The following is an 11,502-nucleotide window of genomic DNA, read 5'->3' on the forward strand; positions in this document are numbered from 1 at the left end:
GAAGAGAAAGAGTTTCATTGGCAGAACTTTCAGGATGTGTGTTTGTGTGCCCACTATGTTTGGAAACGGACCTGGGCACCGTTACACAGCCCTTGCTTTGGCATGCAGGAGTTTCAAATTCAGGTCCTGCCAATTTCCAGGTGCAAGTATAAAGTGGTAGATTATGAAAAAGTACTCCCCCCCCCCCCGCAGGGTAGGTACCCTGGAGAATGCTACTGAGCTAGAGGTCTCCTATACTGTTACACCCTTGTTGCGGGCAAGTTAACTGGCTGGGGTGCCTGGTCCTCTCTTGTTCTCACCTCTTCTCCTAGGGGATCTGTAGTAGAAATCGCGGCTAACCCTGTTCTGGTCCGCACCTCCTCTTTCCGGACTATTTCTTCCTGTCCGCATGCCAACGCCCCGCTCGTTTTGCTCAGCCCGCAGACCCTTCTCCTTGTCCTTCGGTTCGACCTTGCACCCCGCGATCTTTTCTTGCCCCAATTCTCCCCCCCCCTCCCCAGCTGAGTGTTCTCGACCGCTGGGAGAAAGAGAAGGAACGAACGAGCCCAAGACCATCCTTTTCTCTCCAGCTCGGGCGGGGCTCCCATGTTGGCTTGTTTTACAGGCGTTGATTGGCAGAAGGTTGACAGTGATGGGCAGGCGCCCTTTCCATGGAAACGGAGGGGCAGCCAATCTGGCGAGGCCAATCGCAGCAAATAAGAAGCAGAAAAGGCGACGGCGGCGAAGAATGTGCGGTGTGGGGGTGTCGTTGGTTGGGGGCATCTGGGGGCTTTCCCCCTCCCTCCTCTTTCGCTTCTTCCCCTTCTCCTCCTCCTCACACACATTATCCTCCTCCCTCCCTCCCAAACTTCAGGCCACCGCCGGAGCGCGGGCCATTCTGCTTCCCAGCGCCCAAGCGCAGCACGCGTGCGGCGGCGGCGGCGGCTGCAGCTACTGCTGTTAAAGGTTCTCCAAACGACCGTCTGAAGCGCGGCGGGGAGGGCAGAGCAGAATTAAAAATAAACATTAAACAAGCAAGGCGAGAGCGGCATTTGAGTCCTCAGCTTGGAGAGCCCCGTCGCCGCCGCCTTGCTGGTGCAGGAGAAGAAGAACGAAGCATCGGCTCAGCTCCGCCGCAGCTCCAGTTCAAGGGGACAAGAGGCGGGCGCCCAAGTCCAGGAGCCCGGCATTGAGGGCCCGAAGCTCTCGAGTAGCCTGAGCCGCGGCGGACGAGAGGCGACTCGGCCCAGGAGCCCGCCCACCCGCCCGTCTCCATGTTTCAGCTGCCGATCCTCAACTTCAGTCCGCAGCAAGTGGCCGGGGTGTGCGAGACCCTGGAGGAGAGCGGCGACGTGGAGCGCCTGGGGCGCTTCCTGTGGTCGCTGCCGGTGGCGCCGGCAGCGTGCGAGGCGCTCAACCGGAACGAGTCGGTGCTCCGCGCGCGCGCCATCGTGGCCTTCCACGGCGGCAACTACCGCGAGCTCTACCACATTCTGGAAAGCCACAAGTTCCCCAAGGAGTCGCACGCCAAGCTCCAGGCCCTCTGGCTCGAGGCGCACTACCAGGAGGCCGAGAAGCTCCGCGGCCGGCCCCTGGGCCCCGTCGACAAGTACCGCGTGCGCAAGAAGTTCCCGTTGCCCCGCACCATCTGGGACGGCGAGCAGAAGACGCACTGCTTCAAGGAGCGCACCCGGCACCTGCTCCGCGAATGGTACCTGCAGGACCCTTACCCCAACCCCAGCAAAAAGCGCGAGCTGGCCCAGGCCACGGGACTCACAGCCACGCAAGTGGGCAACTGGTTCAAGAACCGGCGCCAAAGGGACCGGGCCGCCGCCGCCAAGAACAGGTCAGTGGGTAGCTGAGAGCCGGGACGCAGGAGGAAGGCCAACGGGGAAGGGAGGGTAGCTCAGCAGTGCCCAGGCTTTCTGTGCTGGCCGATTCACACAACAGCCGCGTTCTAAACCTGGGTCAGCCGTGCGATTGTTGAATGTCAAGGAACACGCCATACCCTGAGAAAGAAATCTGATTGTGTCCTCACTTGATGGACTGCTTGGCACTGCTCGTGAAATCCATTGAATCTAAGCCTTTTCCAGCCTCATTTTAGGCTAGTCTCTCCTGTGATGGAGACCCCAGTGAGACCAGCCAAAACGATTTGATTTGCAAATATGATCAGTTTTCTATTTACATGTTCGGTGAGGGTTTCTGGTTTCTGTGAATCCTGCTCCAGAATACACATGTTTTGGAACCCGGGTGTAATCCTAAGGATATTTATCTGGAGGAAAGATCATACTCCTAAATCTTAATCAGAGTTCAGAGGAATATTCTGCACCCTTGTGATATTACTATGATTACCTAGCAAACTCAGTCAGTCAGATGTTTGGACTGGATTTTGCATTTTTGACCACCTATTCAGTCCTTCTTCAGGATTAGGGATAGGCAGATTTGTTGTTTAAATTATTACTGTTGTTATTTGCCAAAGGTCCTACAGGAACAGGAAGCGAGGAGATGGATTAGGCTCCCTTCTATCATGCTCATAACATAAATTGATGTCTGTTTTGTTGGTGTTGAAGCTTAACTTTTACGATATAGCTGTCAACACGGAATCAGAAAGTTTGACTTTTCAAGAATAGTTCCAGTTCAAGGAAATATGGTCGGTTGTAGCTTCTGGTATTTTTATTTTACAGTCTTTTTTTTTTTTTTGAGAATCGCAAAGGCAAATGTGTTTGACAATCACAATTTTTCACTGTTGACATATATGCAGGAGTAACCATTCTAGCTGCATGCAATTCATTTATTTTTGAAGTAAATTTTATTAATTTTAAATGTCATTTTATTTCCTACTGTATTTAATTTAAGGAAGAATTTTAAAAAGATTTTTCAGATGTAAATATTCCCCAACAGGGAGACATGAGTTACAGGTTAACATATTGCTATTTGCTTACTTTTAACATTTAAATATCAACTATCCATGAGATGAATATAAAAAACCTGAGAATTAATGAAATTCTAAGTATATAATGGTAGTTATTTTTATATATAATGTTTTAAGGCAATGATTTGACATAGTAGAATTCCATTCTGAAACATCTTTTAGCAGCAGGTGAAGAGATGCAGTTAAAAAAATGCAAAACAATTTTTCAAATTAATTGAAAATTCAAAGAAATTATGGCAATGGTGTAACATACAGTTTTAAATCCAATGAAACAAAACATTTTCAATTATAATTTTTATAGTTATAATTTTCTTTGACATTTTTCATTTCTACTATTTATCCAAAATATACTTTGAACAAAAGTAAAAACTGAAATGTAAAACATATATGGGATTCCAACTTAACTTGACTTTATTAAAATGTGGCTTACTTAGGTTTAGGGTACAATTTTGCATTTTGTTAGACAAATCAAGCCTTATGACCTACCATGTATATTCAACTGCAGCAAAACTGACTACCAACAGAAATAAAAATGATTATATTGTATGTTTTAAAGCTTTTTATTTAAACGGCTTCAGTATAAGGCGTACACCTTTCTTGTGAAGCCAAATTATTATCCTTTGTTCCGTTTCTGTGAAGATAGGTTGCCACTAGGTTATGCCCTTTTGAAGAATATTAACTATAATGGTTTGTAGAATGTAGGGGAGAATTTATGTGGCTATATGATAAAATACTTTAAGACATGCATGCCTTCATAGGAATAAATAAGGAATAAACCAAGAAGGAAAAAAATGTGCTTTAAATGAAAGCCTTGCTCTAGTAGAAGAGAATTTCTCATCCATTTAGACATGTTAATTAGCACAAATGACCTCTATTTTTCAGTAGGCAAACAATGGATCCCCATTCATGACTCTGTTGTGTCAAAGTGCAGGAATGTAAAACAATTTGGTCCTATTGACTTCCACAATACTCAACTTAAATCCATGAGACATGATACGCAGCTAGGGGCTATACTAAAATACTACTTTTTCCTAAAAGATATTTCCTTTTAATCAGAAGTTTACTTGTGCAATATGAATTTTTCCAGCATTCCTCCTTGGAATCAGGTTTAAGTGGAATCTGACATGTAAGTGATCACCAGGACAAAATATATGAGAAAATTAATTTGGCATAATACCATCATTTAAATATGAATTCTCATTAAGATGATTAATAAGAATTAGCTTATTAATTCGTAAAAGAACTGGCTAACCAAATATCCTTGAGTTTAGCATTTCCCAAAGTGCAGTTTTAAGTAGCAGGTACATGATTTCCTTAAATCTTCTAAGACCACAAACTGTGAGTGAAGCAAAACTATAATGAAGGCTTAGATATTTGATGTGGTTAGGATACAGTTAGGACAGAAATGAGGACAGACAAAGAATACAGCATGCATTAGTTAGGTAATCATTTCCATAATTTGTCCTCACCTGTAATTAAAATAAAATATTTTCTGTTCTGTATATTTGAAAGTAAAACTAAAATGGGTTATTTTCAGTCTGCTGAAAATATGTTCAGAAAATAGCCTTTCTTTTTCTATGTGTGTTCAGATTTTATAAGTATAATGAATATAAATAAATGTTATGTAAAATAAGAGGGAGTATAACAATAAGAGTTTAGAAGGATTATTTGTACAATTGATGGGCAAGATCATTTCATAGGAAGAGGTAACTAAAAGACAGTATTTTCACATTAGAAAAAATGTCTTCTTAAACTCATATACACCCACATCCCAGTTCTATTTTCATCTAAATAGTTGGAACTGAACTGGGAAGATAAACAATAGTTTGAATAAAGAATGAAAAACATAATGACTTCAGATAAGATGATAAGATGTATTTTTATTTATCCTTAGTATAATCCAGAATAGATTTGGAAAATGTAATTTCAGGAATAAATTACTCAATCAAATTTTATTTGTGGTATTCTAATATTATTTGACAGTATAAATGTGGATATTGTTTTCACTCTCATTGCCTACTTCTGCGAGATTCGTATTGTTATCTTCTTTGTTCTAAAAACAGTAGTCAGGCATAACAGCAATCAGAGCTTGATAAAAGTGTGAGAATGAGGTATATTTTTTAAAAGGTGTTTCACATTTTTTGAGTAGCATACCTATTCCTCAGACATATCTGTAACTTGAAATTTTGTTAATACTGAATTTAAATCTGGAGTAACTGTTACTTAGAAAAGGAAAAGAAGGCATATATATTTATATATGTTCTTGTGGGACATGTGTAGCAATTATAATTGGCATAACAAAAAATATCATATTGTAACAGGTCTCAAAATGTATTTTTCATATTTCTTCATATATCTTATAATAAACCTTCTAGATATTCTAGATATTATTGACTTTCTAGTAAAACCATATAATTATATTCATATATAACCATAGCCATATAATTTATTCATATAATTATATAATGAAAAAAGAAGAGGTTGTAAAACAAAGCATTTCTAGTAAAACCATTTCTATAAAGCGAGAAATGCCTTCTAAAAAGAAACAGCCAAGATATTGTGACACTGCTATAAATACCAGTACAATGCAACAACCATAACTTATATCATTTGAAGATATAATATAAATATTTGGAGAGAATAATCTAATTCTTAGAATAGCATAGCAGAGATTGTAAAATGGTTAGATGGGTGAAGTATTTGAAAATTAGGTGGGGAGAGAAAATTTAATTCTTTATCTGTGATGTGTTTTAACACATATATAGAGATCTACATTCCCTGATATCTCCATTGATCCACATCTCTTAAAATGATAAATAAGTATTCCTCCCATCAATTTCTCATATCCAGATAAATCTCACTTACAAAGTAGACAACAGGGTAAGGCATAGAGAGCGGATAGACTGTTGAAGTTTATTGTTGATGGACAATTTAATCTGGGGCGGATTTGAGGGTTATGTTTGCCTTCTTAATTATCTGCATATGGCACCTGGACCACAAATTGAGAGCGAGCATGGTATAGTAGTTAAAAGATTGGAAAAAGATTGGGGACACCCACCCAGGTTCTACTTCACCCTCAACCAAAAAGGCTCTCTAGATGAATAACTTCGGGCTAATTGTTCTTTCTCTACTATCTCAGAGAACTATTGTGGGGAAAGAAATAAGAGAAGGAAGATAGAAGTATGCTGCCTCAATCTCCTGAATGAAAGACAGAAGGCAGAATATAAATAAATATATAGTGTCGTTTAAACACACAGTTGTGTCAACCATATTCTCTCTTCGATGTCCTCTAAGTTACAATAGCTTCTTATTTAGGACATTGTACCATCACTGGTATTGAAATAAATTCAGCTATTATTCCAATCATCTACATAGTGGAGGTGTACTGTCTTCTCTCTTGCCTTCAATGGCAAATTAATTTGATCCAGTCTTGTGGGTAAATAATAAATAGGGAGGGAGGAGAGAGGGTAGTTAATAGATTTCTATGCTCAGCAATTTATTTGTAATAGACAAGAGCTATACGTAGCCAGAGAAACCTACAAAAATATTCTCTGTATTATTTATGCCCTTCCTCTGATTCTCAGACCTATCCAAACTCTAAATGAAGAAATTCTATTTTGCTATCTTGGCCACAGATATATTTATTTTTCATTTAATGATTCATTTTTGGTCTATTCAAAACGTCCTCTAGAAGGAGAGAAATAAGAGTTTAGTATCACCTAAGACACTTCCTTATATAAGGAATATGGTCTCTCTTGTTTTGAAGTTAAGAGATTAAGTAGATGTTAATTAGGGTAGAGATTAAAAGTGAGAAGGCAGAGAAAGTGAACGTTGAGAATACACAGAACTGTATTGTGTAAGAGAAACTGGTTTGGGGAAAATGTGGCAGAATATAAAGATATGTTGTGATGCAAAGATAAGTTGATACCTTGGTGAGATTGTTTTGCTAATGAGGTCTGTAAGGGGCATTAAGCACTATAAGAAACTGTATGTAGATGGGATTCCAATAATGACTAGCAAGTATTAGAAGTGTAGAAAAAACTCACTTCCCAAAACAAACATCCAAGGAGCTTAGTTGGAAACACTATTTACTATGGGCCACTCCCCATCATTGAGTTAAAGTGCTATCCATCCACCCTTGAGTTGGCATTTAACAACATCAGAATAACAACTACTGACCCTGACGTCAATCCCTATTGTACTTTATTGTATCTGTTCCTAGGCGCTGCCAAATGATGCTGTCCTGATTTGAGGGTGCCAGTCATAATAGGATTAGTGACTGGAATGTTTTGCTTTGGTCCACTTTCAGCATGTCATCAGCCAGTGGGAGAACCATCCATCATTTAGGGAACTATAGCAAAAAACCATTCAGTATTGTCCAACTCTTGGTGACTTTATAGGCAATTGCTTTCCATGCTATCCTGTCAAGCACAGCTTCTTTCAGTTTTTGAATGTTCATCTTTTTTATCATAGCAAAGATATATAGTGGCTTATTTCGGGATTCTGGATTCTTTTCTCCCCGTCCGTCCCCCCCCAACCAGTCATCTCATTTGATCATCAATCCAGTAAAATAAAATGAAGGATATGGGGAAACACCAGTGTGATATTAGTTGCAGAAGGAAGAAACCAGATCCTGATATAATTGTTCAACTGGCTGGGTCTGATAGAGAAAAATAATTAAAACCAACTAGCTGCTGGGCAACCAAGAGTGGACAGAGGAGGAATTAAAGTGGGCAGATACAGGGAAACTGCAAATTAGGCAAACAAAACCCATTTCAACATCCTTCATTCTTCTCTGGAGGGAGGAAATGCAGGGATGCTGCATCTTAAAGATACATTTCAGGGTATTAACTGTACTAAAATTGAGTTCATATAAATGAGGCATTCTTATTCCTGGATTAAAATAGTAGAACTCTGCTCTTCCTTATTTTTGAGGGTGCCAGGAGACAAGTTAACTGTCAGAAATATGGAGGGAACTGACAGGTATGGGATCCTAGAAGACAAAGTGATGGTGGAGACTGAGAGTTGGGAGAGAAATGACTAGTAAAGGCTGATTAGTGACCTAGGTCAAGCCCGATAGCTGTGCCTCCCAATGCTTACAGTGCACATCTTCACCTCCACAAAACATTATCTTTGTCTTCAATGATCCCAAACCATTACAGGTTTAGCACAACTTAACCGTGGTGGCATAATGTTGGCTTAAGAGGGAAAACGCTGCATGTACTACTAATGAAAATGTAAGACTTCCTGCTGATGAGGTTAATGTCATGAACCTAAAGGAGAACAACTGGTGTTGTCAAGCTATGATTATGCCATTGTAAGTGCATCTGGGATTAAGGCCAAAAACAAATTAGGTGATTCATTAAAACATTTTATTTGGTCTTCAATCTGTTTTCCTTGACCTGGACTTTATATTACCTCAGAGTGTGAGTATGCCTGTGGGGGTGGGGGACGGCCAGGCATTTAAGCCACTATTGACTCCCGATTACTGTCTGGACAAGTCCCCTGCAGTTTTCTTAGCAAGGTTTTTCAGAAATGTTTTTCAATGCCGGTTTCCTGGGGCTGAGAGACATGACTGACCCAAGATCACTTTGCACCTAAAAAGGGATTAGAACTCAGTCTCCTGATTTCTAGCCTGATGCCTTATTCACTACATCAAACTGACTCTCCTACTTATTATCAGGTATATTTTCAGACTATCCCTAAAAAATCATGTCGCAAATATATACTAAGAGCAATTGGGAATACTTTGTGAAAGATTTCCAAAGTGTGATCAGGAATTAAGATGTTTTAAAAAAGGTTTTGTTATGAAATATGGCTGTTACGTTAATACACAAAGTTGATTTATACTGGCTGCTTGCTGCCATGATGAGAAATGCTAGTATAAAACAACTTTGTATATTGTCATCATAGCCTCATTCCATAACAAAACCTTTTTTTCTTATTTAGGGAATAAGATAGAAATGTTGACACTTTTCAAAGTTTATTTTTAATCAAACATCAAAATATTTCTTATATTTTTTTAAAATTCCTGAAATTTGATGTAATTTTACAATGTTTTACTTTACTAAGATGAATATTGTTTTATGTAGCAATAGCACTTAGACATATATATTTCTTCATAATTCTTTATAGCACTCTCTAAGCAGTTTACAGAGACAACATTTGGGTCCTCGTTTTACAGGACCTAACAATCTGAGTCCTTATTTTATAGACCTTGGAAGGGTGGAATGCAGTGTTGACCTTGAGCTGGTCAGGATCGAACTCCTGGCAGTTGGCAGAATTGGCCTGCAATACTGCATTCTAACCACTGAGCCACCATAGCTGGAATTGTTATTTGGACTGCAATTGATTTCAAAAGGAATCAATATTTAAAATTCATAAATGGTTGCAATATTTGTAGTAAATTAATGATTAAAGCTTCATATTGAACAGAAAGAGACAAAAGGGAAAGGCGTCAAAATGTAGTTGTGTAGGAATCTTAATATTTTACACTATCTTTATGTTTATTCCAAAATCATATTGTGTTCAATAGATCAGCGTCTAAGATAGATATAACATGCCAGCTTTTATACATGTGCTCAGACTTAGTAACCTGAGGGCCATAGATATCTCCCATCCACTGGCCATGCTCCTTGCCCCATCTGACATGATTATTTTTTAGGGACTAAAAAAAGGGGGAAGCACATACATTTCCTAATCAAAAGGCTTCCAGGATGATTATCTCCAGGGCTAGTTGCTGAAAGGACCAAAATATATCATATTCGTCTTTATTTCACTATGCCAAAAACCACTGTGTAAATAGCAGTTCCAAGCCAGGCTTATCCCACCAATAATTAATCAGACTTAGATCTAATTAATAGTCAGATAGGGACCATAGGAAATCTGAGGAGTAGGATCAATCAATACTTTTAAAAAAGAAATCTCCAAAGCAGTGGCAAACTATTTTCTCAATGTTGCCAAGAAAGCTAAACTGATGGGTACTGGGAGTCATTGAGACTGACTGTTTGACAATAAAAATATACATTTTGTGTATAACCTCTATATGTGAGACAAAGAATTCAGGGAAGGTATTGCACCTTTGTGCTCGAAATAAGTTTCTGCAGCCTCTTCTCTGTAGCTGTGCCATGTTTGGGATTATATTGTGACTTTCATTAAGAGGGGAGATGCTGTGGAGGCTTGTCCTAAGATTGGAGGTGTGGTTGTTATGATTTTGTAGAAACCTTGAAGGCAGAATGATGCTAAGTAGGCTAAATGGTGCAGATGCTCAGACAGCCGTGGGTGAGGGAAGGGGAGAATTTGGGTGAGGGGGCAATGCAGAAAGGGAGCTGCTCTTTGGACTTTTCAACATGGAGGGATTGTCATCAAAATTATATCTGAGTACTGAAATGAGCAGACAAGATCAATATGTTTCATTCAACACACAGTGATTAGTGAAGACATAATGGCGGAGGACAAAACAATATCGGAGTCTTTCTCACTCAATCCATGCTGTTGATTTCAAGGAGAAACAACAATGGAGGGAAACAATAACGTTGACATGGTTTGAGTCCAATATATTCCAATTTGGGGGTGGGTGGGTGTCTTTATTCGGCCCCGAATCCGAATACCGGCGCAGAATTCCGCGGCCCGGAAGAGGGGCAGAACCAGTACTGGGGAGCGGGATTCGTAAGGCAGAAGCAGGGAAAGGCCGGGCGGCCTAAAAGCCAGGCGGACAGCGGGCTGCCCTTGGTGGCGACGGCCGCTTGAGTCACGACCGTTTCTCTTCTCCTTTCCCCCCTCGCAGGCTCCAGCAACAGGGACTCTCCTCGCAGGGTGCGGGGCGGTCGCTGCCGTCGGAGGAAGAGAGCGCCGGCGAACCGCCGCTCGGCGCCGCCGCCAGCCCCGCCGCCAGCCTCTCCAGTAAAGCCGCCGCTTCCTCGGCCATCTCCATCACCTCCAGTGATAGCGAATGCGATCTGTGAGCAGCAGAAGGAAGGCCTCGCCGAACTTGCGTGGAGTAGAGGGCGGAGTCCGCGGACAACGAGGGGGGGACGGGACCTGGCGAGGACGCAGCGGTACCCCGAGGGTGGCCCTCGAGACGTTATACGGCCGGCCTTCTGGCTCGCCGCCTTCAGCCCTTTGCCTTGTCCGCACTCCGGGGTCTCTGCGCCTGAGAAACTCCCGGCAAAAGGACACAGCCCGACCAGGCCCTGCTGAAAGAAAGACTCCGAAGCCTTCAATTCTTCCAGCAGGAGCCATTGGAAGGTGTGGAGTCAAACATCAGGCCTAGAAAGAGTGACACCTGCCTCGCCTACTGCCATCTTTTAATTTCCCTCTGGAGTATCCGATTGCAAAGACAGTGGTTTTTGTTTATTTTGTTTTTAGTTTGGTTTATATATATATATATATATATTATAAATATAAATATTTTATATAATGTTTATTGAGTTATTTAAATTGCTCCGTTGGTAGATTGTCTTATTTGGTGACCATAATCATTATTAATATTATTGTTATAATTGGGCGGTGCCTATGTGAATAGCTACTGTATTTCATTTCCTCCATTTGTGGAGCATGTGCAGGATCTGGTATTGTATGGAGAAAGAAAG

General features: G+C 41.0%; 1 protein-coding gene across 2 annotated transcripts; it reads left to right on the forward strand.

Annotated features, from left to right (window-relative positions):
* Positions 1-1,253: 1,253 nt before the first annotated feature.
* Positions 1,254-11,221, forward strand: SIX6 (SIX homeobox 6; the record flags this gene model as incomplete). Of its 2 annotated transcripts, none has more annotated exons than XM_081968925.1 (2): positions 1,254-1,829; positions 10,705-11,221. In XM_081968925.1, 2 exons carry the CDS (start codon positions 1,254-1,256, stop codon positions 10,873-10,875), a joined length of 747 nt encoding a protein of 248 aa, XP_081825051.1. In that variant the 3' UTR covers positions 10,876-11,221. The 2 variants fall into 2 exon arrangements, with proteins under 2 accessions (XP_081825051.1, XP_081825050.1); XM_081968924.1 differs by having other exon boundaries at positions 1,254-1,825; positions 10,698-11,221.
* Between the last annotated feature and the right edge of the window lie 281 nt (positions 11,222-11,502).

This window comes from Natrix helvetica (genome assembly GCF_964273705.1).
Source record: "Natrix helvetica genome assembly, chromosome: 1".
NCBI lineage: Eukaryota > Metazoa > Chordata > Lepidosauria > Squamata > Natricidae > Natrix > Natrix helvetica.